General features: G+C 36.1%; 1 protein-coding gene across 3 annotated transcripts in view; it reads left to right on the forward strand.

Moving 5' to 3' along the window:
• The window catches only part of LOC149252608 (metal tolerance protein 4-like), a 35943-nt gene extending 28448 nt beyond the window's left edge, over nt 1-7495 (forward strand). For all 3 annotated transcript variants that reach the window (XM_089459751.1, XM_089459752.1, XM_089459753.1), the window contains 6 exons: nt 1413-1594; nt 4075-4273; nt 5650-5828; nt 5942-6092; nt 6538-6671; nt 7057-7495. In XM_089459751.1, the coding sequence (XP_089315877.1) occupies nt 1413-1594; nt 4075-4273; nt 5650-5828; nt 5942-6092; nt 6538-6671; nt 7057-7236 (1025 nt within the window). In that variant the 3' untranslated portion in view covers nt 7237-7495. The remainder of the gene's footprint in view (nt 1-1412; nt 1595-4074; nt 4274-5649; nt 5829-5941; nt 6093-6537; nt 6672-7056) is intronic.
• Nucleotides 7496-13133: the final 5638 nt, after the last annotated feature.

Genomic DNA, 13133 nt, shown 5'->3' on the forward strand with positions numbered 1-13133 from the left:
TAGAAAACCAGCAGAGCAAGTAGAAAACAAGCGGAAGAGGTGTAAAGAACTAGCGATTCCACTGATTGCGATAAACGAAATGTAGCTGCAACAAAAGTAATGTAGAAAATTGTATAAATTTTGAGAGTTGTCAGAGTAGTGCTGAGTTACTTCCATGCCGATGGACTGAATTAGTAGGAAGCGGGGTGTTGATGTGCTTGGAAATCACTTGGACCGCTAATAACTACCACTTAAGTTGTATTTTCTGATACATTTTTTAGAATATTGCTTTTGTGACAGATTTTATGAAAAAAAACATAATAAAATTGTTATATTTTTACTAAATCTTTAGCATTGTGTCTTTCATTAGTGAGTTGATTCGACTATGGGAGTTGATCGCAATGGGGTGGGAAGAGGTGTTATAGGTCCTGTAGGACAAGCGAAAATAAAATTGTTGAAAGGAAAGAAACATAGAACGTCAGCGAGGATCTAAATAAATCATTATTAGAGTTGCCCCTTATGACACAAATCTAGGAAAATATATAATGACAGAAGAAGCCTTATATGTTAGCAAAGGGTCATCTATCGGAGTGAATTAAGGATTTAATGAACTTATTTAAGAAAGTGACATTCATTCCCGATCTTTCAATGGATTGCAGTATCATAATTCTTCCACAACTATTTCAACGTGTATGGGGTAGAATGTTTTGCTTGCTTGGTTTCGAGAAGTGCCCAAAATTTGTGGAAAGTGTTAATAAAAACTAGTGACCACTCTACCTTCTTGGTGGCAGATGATGAATACCACATTTGCTTAGTTTTAAGAATATTTTTGTTGTGTGCTAGATGCTAACTATCACATTTCTTTTGTTTTAAAAATCATTTTGTTGTATGTGCTTTCTCAAGAAGGTATGAATATATGGTTCTCTTCATTGATACTCTCTTTATCATTCTCTTGTGTGCTAACTTGCTAAGTAGTCGATTGGTAGCTTCATATTTAATGCCATTTTTGTTGTTGGATGCAATTTGTTACGAAAATTCTCCTAATTGCTACAAAGTAACCAAAATATTTTTGTTGGGCTTGTGAATTAGGCTTTGCATTAATATATTTCTAAAAATATAAAAATATTAGATTTGGGAGGCTTTTATGGATGGTATATATGATTGCCATTGTGATGGCGGTAATTACTGGATAACCATTGCATATATGGAAAACCTTCATATGTTAGAACTTAGAAGATATTTACATATTAGAGTCTTTAGGAACTTACCATAATTAAATGCCTTAAAGCATATTATGGTGATCAAAATTTTTGTCCTACAACCTTGCCACTTTTTAGTATTCAATTTTTAAGCCTCTTAAGGGACTGTTTTTATTTTCATGCTTTGTACTGTTGTTTTTCATGCTTTGTACTGTTGTTTGATTGTTTGCGTAGGGGAGAAAGAATACTATGAGAAGCAGGTTGCGACTTTGGAATCGTTTGAGGAGGTTGATAAATTGTGTAATAATGAAGACCGGCTTGAGGAAAAACATGATCAGGAATTACAACATGAATCTGCAGTGAATATCGCAGTGAATGTATCCAATTTTTCCAATGTACTTTTGTTGGCTTTTAAGGTGATGTATTACAACGTTATCATTAATAAAGTTATGAATCTAATGTGTTGGGTTGCCCCTAGCAATTTTATTACGGCTTTTGTTTTGAAAAAATTGTGGCTATGTGCAAGTGCATTTTATCAGGAGTCTTTGTATTAAATTCAAGTGTTGTTCTGTGCAATTTTTAATGAACAGAAAATGACGTTTGATACATTTGATGCTTCTAAAGGCACACAAAAGCACTTTCTAATTCCTTGTTTAGGACTAAATAAAAAATTCATGAATTCTCTATTCAACATTTTCTTATTCTACCATAATATTGAGAAGAGAGGACCCTTATTTCCTTTGAGTTGAAAATCCGCATGTAGATAGCTATTCTAGTTTACACTTCCAAGATGCATACAAAAACACCTTCTAACCTTGTTCGTATCACAGAGCCTTGATTGCAAATAATAAACTTACAAAGAAAAATCATTGGATTACCTTACTTGCATGGAGTTTGAACATGCCTACCTTATGTAACATTAGATGGGGTTCGTTATCAGCAAACATAAAATGACCTCTATAATGGATTTAAATGAATCCTTTTGTATTGTAGCAACCTACGAAGCATTTGCTTTTCTTAACTACTAGGACACAAAACATAACTTTTACTTAATTGCTTTCATGGTGGGCTCTAACCGGCACTTCGTATACGAAGAGGCATGAAATTCTGGTCTAAAAAGTAAGGTATATAGAAACATTTTTTTCAGCACGAAAAAAAACATATATATTCATATTGTATATTCAACAAGATGGCTTTACATAGACAGATGTGCGGATTTCCCCACACCCAGCAAAAAGGAAGAATTTGAGATGTATGTCTGTAATATATACAAAATGTTCTGATGGATATAGAAACATAAGATCCTCAGCTATTGACAAAACTGTGTTAATGACAGCAGAGGAAATATATGTGCATACCTGGCTGTGTATGACCCGAAATATCTCAGAGAGTAAGAAAATACAAACCATATAAAACCGTAGCTATTGATTTATATGTCAGGAAGACAGAAGTCCTGAATCTGAAAGCAGCAACTTGCCATTTTAATCTGCATTCTCCATACACCTTGGGGAGAATTTAGGCCTTGTTTGGATAATGCATCAGCTTCGCTATTGTTTGATCTGGCTGTGTGAGAGATAGTATAATTCTTCTTGTTGTTCCATAAAGAAGTAATTCTGTCCAGCCATCCAGCAAGATGGATATTTTCAATGTTGTGTTTTGACAGAACATAATCAGTAATTAACTTTGAGTCTCCATATATATGTAGCTCCGGGATGTCTAGGAAAGTACAAAAAGATAGGAGTCCTGCTAATGCCACGGCCTCAGCTCTGTTGTTGGAACCCTGTCCAGCATTCCAATGGATTTCATAAGACTGTTCCTCTGTTGTCTTGATGAAGACACCACATGCACTCGTCCCCTGTTGTGCAGCTCCATGGTCTTCCTTGCCGGATGGTCTCTATCGCCTCCATGTCTTTCATCACCGTTGTCAGATTTATATAGTTCTCAGCCACTTCTTTGCATCATATTTTGTCCTTAAAAGGCATTGACATATACATCACAGCTGGAGAATGTTTAAACTTTAAACTTTAAATCAAATGAATTGGGGACTTTTGGTAACGAGATATTTGCTATTTGTTACCATTGTATCTTGAGTTTCCTTATTTGATTGGGTGTTTATTTGACATTATAAAGTCAATACCATTGAAGCAAATGTGCAATATTGCTGAACGACCATAGCCACTTTTGACTGCTTTCTGATATGGAATATGCCACGAATTGAAACCATAGCAATGCATTCTTTATGATCCAAGTACATTTCCTGTGAAGCAGCTAATCATTTATTGGCAGGACTGTAACGGTAAAGGGATGCAGGCAGTGAATAATCCCATTTTCATTAGTTTTCCCTTTAGATCTACACTGAGGTCATAGTTACTTGAATGTCGGAAGGCTTCCAAACTAATTCCGTTGTGGATGTTTAGGAGCACCTGTTTACAGATCCGGAAAGAATACTATGTTGGAACTTGGAAGGAACACCAGGCTATTACCTTATTCAAAGTTACAAATATGCATATTATCCATAGCGTTCAGTGCATTATAGATAACCTATGTCTAATAGATAACTTATGAATGGTCAATTGGATGCAACATTTGTGCAGAGGGAGAAAATGTTGGTAGATTTCAAGTGGGTTGTTATCAAATTAGCATAAACACAAGCCCTTAAATCTAGTATATCAGAATGCAGACCACATCTTAGTTCAATTCTTAGAAAGAAAGTAGGATTCAGAAGCCTGGATTTTGAACAATTTAATAGACTGTGCTTTCTAAGATCAGCATCTTGATTAGTAATATAACTTTTTCTAGTTTCTAAAATTATGCTAATTCCCAGAAAACTGGAGAGCAATGTTTTTCAACTGTAAGCTAATTCTAGGACTTACAAAAGCGTTTCAATGTTTTGCAGATCTATGCAACGGTTAAGAGTGGATCCATAGCTATTGCAGCATCAACACTGGACTCCTTGTTAGATCTGATGGCAGGAGGGATTCTCTGGTTCACTCACCTGTCAATGAAGAATATAAACATCTACAAGTATCCAATTGGGAAACTACGGGTACAGCCTGTTGGCATTATTGTATTTGCTGCCATAATGGCAACTCTAGGTGAGTTTGCCGTGTACCATTTGATTTGACTGTAATTTCCTGTAGAAAAGTTTAATAATTCATCAATGAAATCTGACAAAGCGATGTGACTGATAGATTAATGAATACCTTATGATTGGTGCCTAGGACTTGTGGCTTGTGCGTTGATACAGAACAAAAACCCCCCCTATTATGCTCTCCCTCTATCCACACTCAACTACTTTTCTCTACTTTGGAACAAAATGCAAGCAAATAGAATGGAACGCCTTTTTCTCCCAGTGGCCCAATTATATCATATCTTGGTTATGACAGTGCGTGATAGCCAACTAGGGTTTATTTTGACTCCTTAAACTCTTAACTAGAGTTACAATTTTGACCCTTCTAGAGCCGCCTTCATAGTGTTCATGTGGGTGGCCCCTTTTCTATGAGTAACAGGGCATGATGTGACATCCTTTGGAATTATGGTGGTCAATCACGATGAGTCAACTTCTGAGGCATAACTTATTGTGGTCAATCATGATTAGTCAACTATTGGGAGGTGGGAGGCATAACTTTTGCATCCGAACTCTGATTTATGTGATTCTTGCACTATTGGAAATGTCTCTGATTGTAGAATAGCATCACGGGGTCCAATGCTTAAGTGGAAAAGTTTCACCCCCCAAGAAACATCATTTAAGGACTCAAATTGGTCTCAGAAGGTTGCATACCTCAATTCTCCAAACTGGATCCCATCGATAAAACTGCTCCTGTCAGCTGATCTGATCTAAATCAAACATGTGCCTAAAACATAAGGATTTAGATGTTTCCTTCACAGTATCTATATGAAGTTAGGCCTAAAGACATGTCCCCAAATCTGCAAAATCCTATTATGACACAAATAATGTTTTTGAAATAGTCACACCCTGTCTTAAATAGAAGATGACTTACAGCTTTCCTCGTCTGAAGATACTTTGAGCAATGCCTGATTTAGAAGACTGACATATACATTGGGAGCAATGCTTCATTCTGAAGGCATTTTCTGGTTCTAGCTATATAAGGCGCTAGCCAAAGAACAGTTGGAACATGGTACTTGATCAATGTTATGTTTAAGCAACAACTGTCCTCTTTTTGAACATGACTGATTTGGAGAACTTGACTCCTACATTGGAACAGGGCCTCATTATGAAGGGAATTTTTCTTCCAACTATGTAAGGCACCAGCCAATGGACTATTGATATTTAAACTTTGTTATGTTTACAGGACCATCTATTGGAATGTCTTAAAATACCAACATGCTTTTAAATCTTATAGATTTTGTATTGGGTTGGTCTTCAAAAATCTCTTGCTACATGTGTGTTGGGTTTCCCTCTACGTTTCATTTCTTTTTGACTGACTTTGGATAAATATTTTACGCACAGGATTCCAGGTGCTGATTGAAGCTGTTAGGCAGTTGATGGAAGATAAAGGTTCTACCAAGATGTCAAACTCACAGTTAGAGTGGCTATATGGCATTATGTTGTTCGCAACTGGAGTAAAATTAGCTCTTTGGTTGTACTGTAGAACCTCTAGAAGTGAGATAGTCCGAGCTTATGCAAAGGTTTTGGGTTCTTCCTGCTTGTGCATAGTCATTTCTTTAATAGGAATACTGTTTTCTGTAGTCTTATTTGTTGCAAGCAGACATTAAGTTCCCTTCTGGCATTTGCTATGCAGGATCACTATTTTGATGTTGTCACCAATGTAGTTGGTTTAGCTGCAGCTGTTCTTGGCGACAAATTCTTCTGGTGGATTGACCCGGCTGGTGCAATTGCTCTGGCTCTTTATACTATAATTAATTGGTCTACAACTGTTTTTGAAAATGCAGGTGATCACCAAAAGCTTGCAGTCATGAAATATGTTCTTGTACAAAAATAAGTGTTTCTGCTCCAATATTAAGGACGGAACCATTTGATATTGTGGAATTTCATTTCTATTTTAACTTTCAGAGTTCAACTGTGTATTCATTTTTGACCTACACATGGCCGGATCAATTCACAAAATGTCATAATGCCACATTGCATTGCCAATCGTTAGCTTTTATGCCTTTAATAAAGGTTGAGATATTTTGCATTTTAAAAATCAAAGCCTACTACCTTAAAAGTTGCAGTTTTCCTTACGTGTTCTAAAAAGTTAGGAACACGACAACTTCAATATTTATTTCTATATGCTAAATGCATGTATGTTTATAATGTTAACATTGCAGTTATTTTGTGAGATAATCTATTAAAGTGCTACTCCATTAATTCAATTTGTTCTGTTTTTATTTGCAGCATCCCTGGTTGGACAAACAGCACCTCCTGAAATGTTACAAAAATTGACTTACTTGGTTATAAAGCATGATCCTTTAATTCAGCGCGTAGATACAGTCCGGGCGTACACTTTTGGTGTCTTATACTTTGTAGAGGTATGCGCAGGAATTCTTCACTGATAAGCTGATACTCAAATCCCCTGTTTTAAATCAACTGTACTATTTCCTACTAGTATGCTTGAGTTTTGTACCATATTCCACTGTTTTGCATCTGCAATTACGTGGGATGCTGACCTTCAGAGCTCTTTATATTTTTGTTTTTCTTTTAACTCATTTGCTTCGAGTCTAATGTCTTGCATGCGCATAACAAGTTCTGTATGGAGACTGCTTGCTGTCATAATAAAATAATTCAAAGATGTCTGAAGGAAAATCTTTGGCATCAGTTCGGGTCTCATCTGACATCTCTGCAGGAAGTTTGAATGTATTTTCTGAAAGGAATTGTCTGCAATGTATGATGTGATATGATGTTTTTTTGGAACAGGTTGATATAGAGTTACCAGAGGATTTGCCTTTGAAAGTCGCTCACACAATAGGAGAGACGTTGCAAATTAAGATTGAGAATCTTCCGGAAGTTGAGCGTGCATTTGTTCATCTTGATTTCGAGTGTGATCATAAGCCAGAACACTCTGTACTGACCAAGCTACCACCCAGTGACCCTTGAATACATTATTGAGTTGAGTATTGCTTTCATGTCCTCTGGCACAGAAGTGATATTCTTTTGCAGGCCAAAGGTATAACATATCCTATGAGCAGGCAACGGCTTTATGTTATATGAGCATGTAATGGATTACTGCCTTTATTAAAGAGATTATCTACATGTTTCCAGGTCGATGTGATTAAAGAATATCTCTTAATTGTTTGTAATTGGTAACTAATTTATTTGTACTAAATAATCATATTAGAAGCTAAATTACTTTTTATTCGAATGTACTGTCAATCCACTTGATGCAAAATTCCTTGGTTTTAAAGGCCATGCTCTGATCTGTACCTTCTAACAAAAATATAATGCTAATGAACTAGCATTCTCCTTGGCCTTAAATAATTGAACTATTTTTTAGAATGCTAAAACCTTTACACTAGAGAATGATGCAACCATATAGACAGTTTACTGATTTTTTCAACTAACTAAAAGTACCTCACAAAGGAAATATAGTTTCATTTGAATAACTAAAACTTTTCATGCTATACTCACAATAAAGACATGGTTAACAAGGTGGCAATTCTTTGAGAAAAAGAGACTGCAATTCCAACTTTATAATCGAAAATCTGGTTGAGTCCATCTTGATTTCCAATTATTTTCAACACTTGAAAAACCAGCGAAAATGCTTGATAATTATGAAAGTGAAATGAAATAGTTTTCATCTATTACTCGTCATTTTGGACTATTTTTCAAGGTTCCAAATATGCTTCAGTTATCTGCCATATGAGGCCCAAAGTTTGGGCATTTACAAATAAGTTACTCCCATCCAATAATGAAGACTTAATCTCTAAGATTGAACCATAAAATTAACCATTCCCTCTAATGTACAATTCTTTCTTTCAACAACACCATTTTGCTATGGTGTATATGGAATAGTATGTTGCATTTAATGCCTTATGCAATGTTGTAAGTTGTTAATTATTTGTTGACATATTCATTTATATTATATGTTTTTAACTTTGCAGTTGATGTTCATATTGTTTTTCTACAAGGGCCTTGTAGGTCAAGAACAAGTGCGTTTGGAGAAGTCATCAATGAAATTTAAAAAGTACTTGAACCCATAGAAAGAAGTAGAAGAAAGTGAACCACACAAATCATTATGAAAAGGTTGCAAAGGGGCTAAGAGGCATGTTTTCCAAAATTGTCCTGATGATGTTTACTGAGAAGACAATCAGCGCAAACACCAGCTTTACAAGAAATGAGGGAAGACCAATCACAATATTTTGATTACAGAATTGATGTAATGAACAATAGTTTAGATGACCAAATCACTCATGTCAAACTTGTACAACTTGGGAATATCATCAACTATTCTAGTGGCAAAGACATGCTTATGATCTTTCAAATCCTTAATTACAACTTTGTTATTGAAAACTCTTATGTTTTACCTTCACTTAAATGAGTGATTTGATATATTAATATAAGGTTGCAGGAAAGAGTTGAAACACATAACACATCATTGAATTGACCATTATCTACTTGAACCATTCCAGACCCTATAACACTAAGAGATCTATCATCGCCAACAAATATTTCTTTGGTGTTACAAACATTAAGAGTGGAAGAAATGACTTTATCCTTAGTCATATGATAAGATGCTCTAGAATCAATAAGCTGCTCATTGGAAGAAGTAGACGTTGCATTGAAGGAGAAACTAGAAGAAGACAATGCATTTCCATGAGAAGAAGTGGTATAATAAGAATAGATATTAATGTTGTGCTTCATTACTTCTTCCAAGGCCTCTGTCTTTTAAAATGTTTAGACCCCAGATGACCATCTTTCCCACAATATTTGCAATGTTTGTCAATCCTCTTACTCTTTGATTTTGGTCTTTTGTCACTAATGGAGTAAAATTCATCTGAGACCGTTTAGGGCATTTGTTTTGCTTGTTATTGTGAGGATGTTACATCTTTGGATGCTTGGTTTTATCTTTTTGTTGGGCCATTATGGCCTTATTAGATGTACCTGCAATGATGATCACTCCTATATGAATCTCTTTAATTAGATATTCAAAAAAAGATTCAAGAAAAGGTTTTTGATATGCATCCCATAGAGCTTCTCTAGGGGCATAAAGTGTAGATACAAAATTGGAATATGTAGGACCAAGTTTGGAAATAATGATATATATGCAACATTCATCATTAAGATCAACTTGACAATATTTAGTAGACTATCATTCTTTGAATAAGGATTTGAAAGATGCCAAACCAGTTAGGCAAAGGCAAACACTGTTAAACCGTGCTCTACAAGCCACTATTAAAAAAGATTTGGATAAGTTTCTTGAGGATCAAATCATTTTTCTAGTTAAATATTCAGAATGGGTGGCGAGCTTGGTCCCTGCTAGGAAAAAGAATGGTGACATACACTTATGTGTAGACTATCATTCTTTGAATAAGGAAATTGTAAAATATAATTTTCCTTTTCTTGACATGGATAAGATTTTGCAATGAGCGATAGGATCTCAAATGATGCCCCTTTTATATGGATTTTTTGGTTATAACTAGATTCACGCGAAGAAGGTGGACAAATGAAAAACTACTTTTACCAATCGTCGTGGCACTTTCGATTATGAACAAATGCCTTTTGGCTTGATTAACACAGGTGCCACTTTCCAAAGGGTTGTGCAGTTATCCTTCAATGACCTTATCAAAAATATCATTGAGATCTATCTTAATGATATGACAGTATACCCAAAGTGCCATAAATATCATTTTGAGTGTTTAAGAAGAGTTTTCATTAGGTGTAGAAGATACGATATATCTCTCAATTTGAAGAAGTCTATATTTGGAGTCACTACTGGTAAGCTTCTTGAACATATTGTATATGAAGCTAGAATTGGAATTGACTCAAAAAGGGTCAAAGAAATCAAGAACCTCCCTCCCCCTAATTCAAAAAAATAAATCCAATCTTTCATGGGAAAGGTAAATTTTCTCTGCAAAATAAAAAATGTCTTGGTCATCTTGATAAAACTCAATGAAGAAGATTGCGGATTTCAGAGATCTGTGGTTTGTGCTTTTTGAATTTTTGACCGGAGAATCCACAGTGATAGAATTTTTACACCAACGTTTCGAATCCCAAATGGGATCCATCATCAGGGCAAGAGAAAGATGATCGAATAGGATAAAAAGAAGAGCCAGATGATTGCGTTTAGAATCCTCTAAACATTTAATCCTTAATAACATGTTTTTCAAAGATCTTTCATTAGATGATCACTACATTGTGTCAATGGTGAATTCACTGATGGAATTTTGGCATTGTCTCATGGTTCCACTCGTGGAGGAATGCATATAGGTGGTCACTTTGGGGATAAATCCACAACACACAGAATTTTGAGTTATAACTATTATTGGCCAATAATCTTTTTAGATTCATATGAATATGTGCAAAGTTGCAAAGAGTGTCAAAAAGTTGTCGGTAAAGAGAAATTTCACGCCATGCCTTCGCAACCTATTATATTTGGGTTCCCATTCTCAAAATGGGTATTGACTTCATCGAACCAATCAATCCTCCTTCATTTATAGGGAACATCTTTATCCTAAATTCCATTGATTATTCCACAAAGTGGGAAGAGATTGTTTCATTTAAGAATACCTGGGATGAGAACGTCATTAAATTCCTTGAGAACAACATTTCTATCACAATTTGGTATCCATCTAGATCTTATAAAAAATAATGGCTCGACATTTATTTATACACGTTTTACGAAGTTTTGTGATAAATATAAGATTGAACATTCCACCTCCTCTACCTGTTGCCCCCAAGGTAATGGGCCAATTAAACCTACGAATAAGAATCTAATCTAGATCTTAAAAATCCATGTAAAAATATATAAGATCAAGGTCAATGTTGGGAAAAACATCCTAATGGGGTGTCACTTCAGTTTATTATGGCTAAGAAAATTGGCAAAGGCAATGACAAAGGCTTTGGAAAGGAAAAATGGCATTTTTGGCAGATTTATTTATGAAAATAATGGAAATGAGGAGAAAAGGAAGGTGAAAGGTCATAGGTTGCATGTGAGGAGGAAATGAAGGAAAAAAATGGAAATGGAAGAAAATAGAGGCCTCATTGATAAAAAGGCTTCTAAGGATTAGTTGTCAAGCTTTTTCTTAGGCTTGGTTAGTGTACCTTTTGTCAGTTTAGTTTTGGAGCTCTCTCATTATTCTCTCTCTCACACTTTTCGACAACGATTTTTCTTGGAGCATTCTAGATTTGGATCAAGGAAGGGAAAAGAAAGCAAAGGAAGGAAAAGGAAAAGAAAAGAAAGCAAAGAGAAAGAAAGGAAGAGAAAGGTCAAGCAACTTCAGCTGGAAAAATTTCAGGTAACATATTGCATGTGTGATTTCCTAGTTGGTTTCGACATTCATGACTTTGCATGTTGGTATTTGGTTCTTTGGTTGTCGGTGGCATGGTCTTGTTAGGTTATGACAATGGCTTTCAACCTTGACTTTTATTTTCTCGAATAGCCATGTTGTGATGGGATTGTTTCTTGGTTTTGAGCTTTGGAAATACTGGATGGTTTCAGAATCCGGGGCGGAGGTGGTCTCAGGAAAATTCCTGAAGTCCTAGGAATCCATTAACTAGTTTTGGTGAGATACATGGTAAATATTGAGGGTGGAGTCTCGGTTTACGGCATAGTGATCTGGTGTGGATTTCGGTAAATCCTGAAAGACAAGGAGATAGAAGATTCCTCAAAGATAGTTATGGAGCCTGGAGGCATTCCAAGCTTGGTTTGGATTTGTGATCTCGGTGCCGAATTTGGTGAGATTACAGTTCGGTGAGGGTGGAGGTGGTTTAACCTCTGGATTCCCTTGGTTTTTTTTGGATTGGTTTATCCATGAGATCCCACATTCATGTTTGGAATATTGCACAGGGGTGATTGGATGAAAGAAATATTTGGTTCAACCATGTCTATGGTCAGGTGGTACATGGAAATCCTGAACCTGGTTGGCTCTTGCCTATGTTTAATAAAAGCTAAGTTATCTTGCTTTTATAATTTTTATTATATGGACTTAATGGTTGTTATCTCATTGTTATTTACATGGTTTAAAGCTGGTTATAAGCATGGTTATATGACTGGTTATAATCATGGTTATTTCATGTATTTACTTGTAACTAAAAGGATAATGGATGAAAGACCTAATTGATGTAAAAACAGTTAAGGGAAGAGGGTGGTGATCCTTCTTATCAAGTCTCATATGAGTTAGCATTCATTTATGATATGTCTTGTATTCATGTCCCGTAGATTGCAATGATGCCAAGTGTTTGACAGAATGTCAGTCCCGGTTGGGGATGGTCAGGCCTAGTCCTAGAGCCAGCTTTTGGTTTCCAAGTCTTGTTGTCATGTAAGTTATGGATTCTAAAAGCTATAGGGGTTTCTAGGTAGTGACCTAGATTATGGGATTGAAAAGTGGCACAAATCTTGGAGTCGTAGGTACAACAATAGGGAAAAAATTCTCGGAAGCTCCCTTGCCCCTGCTGTGGGAGCTTCTAGAGCCTCCCAGACATACCCTTGTCCACATCAAGGGAGCGTCCAGGAGTTTGATGCACTAAAACTAAGTGGGACCCATGGAATGGTCATGGGGATGACTGGGAAGGCTCCTAGGAGTCTTGTAGCAAGTATAGAAGGTCTGTGTTCTGGGTTTCCATCGATTCCACTTCCTTAAGGTCACCTAGGAGGTCGAGTCTTGTCATAGTAGCCCCTCATCTCATGTTTACCCTGGGTAAGATGGTGAAAGTGGGTAGATATGAGGGGAGGCGTCATTACTAGGTGGTATCAGAGTGGGTTGCGCTCTCTTTGGGTCATATATGATACCAAACTGTGGTATCAGAGTGGGTTTCACTCTCTTTGGCTCATATTT

This window comes from Pinus tabuliformis, chromosome 7 (genome assembly GCF_031772625.1).
Source record: "Pinus tabuliformis cultivar Carrire ecotype Pingquan chromosome 7, CPIR1, whole genome shotgun sequence".
Classification (NCBI taxonomy): domain Eukaryota; kingdom Viridiplantae; phylum Streptophyta; class Pinopsida; order Pinales; family Pinaceae; genus Pinus; species Pinus tabuliformis.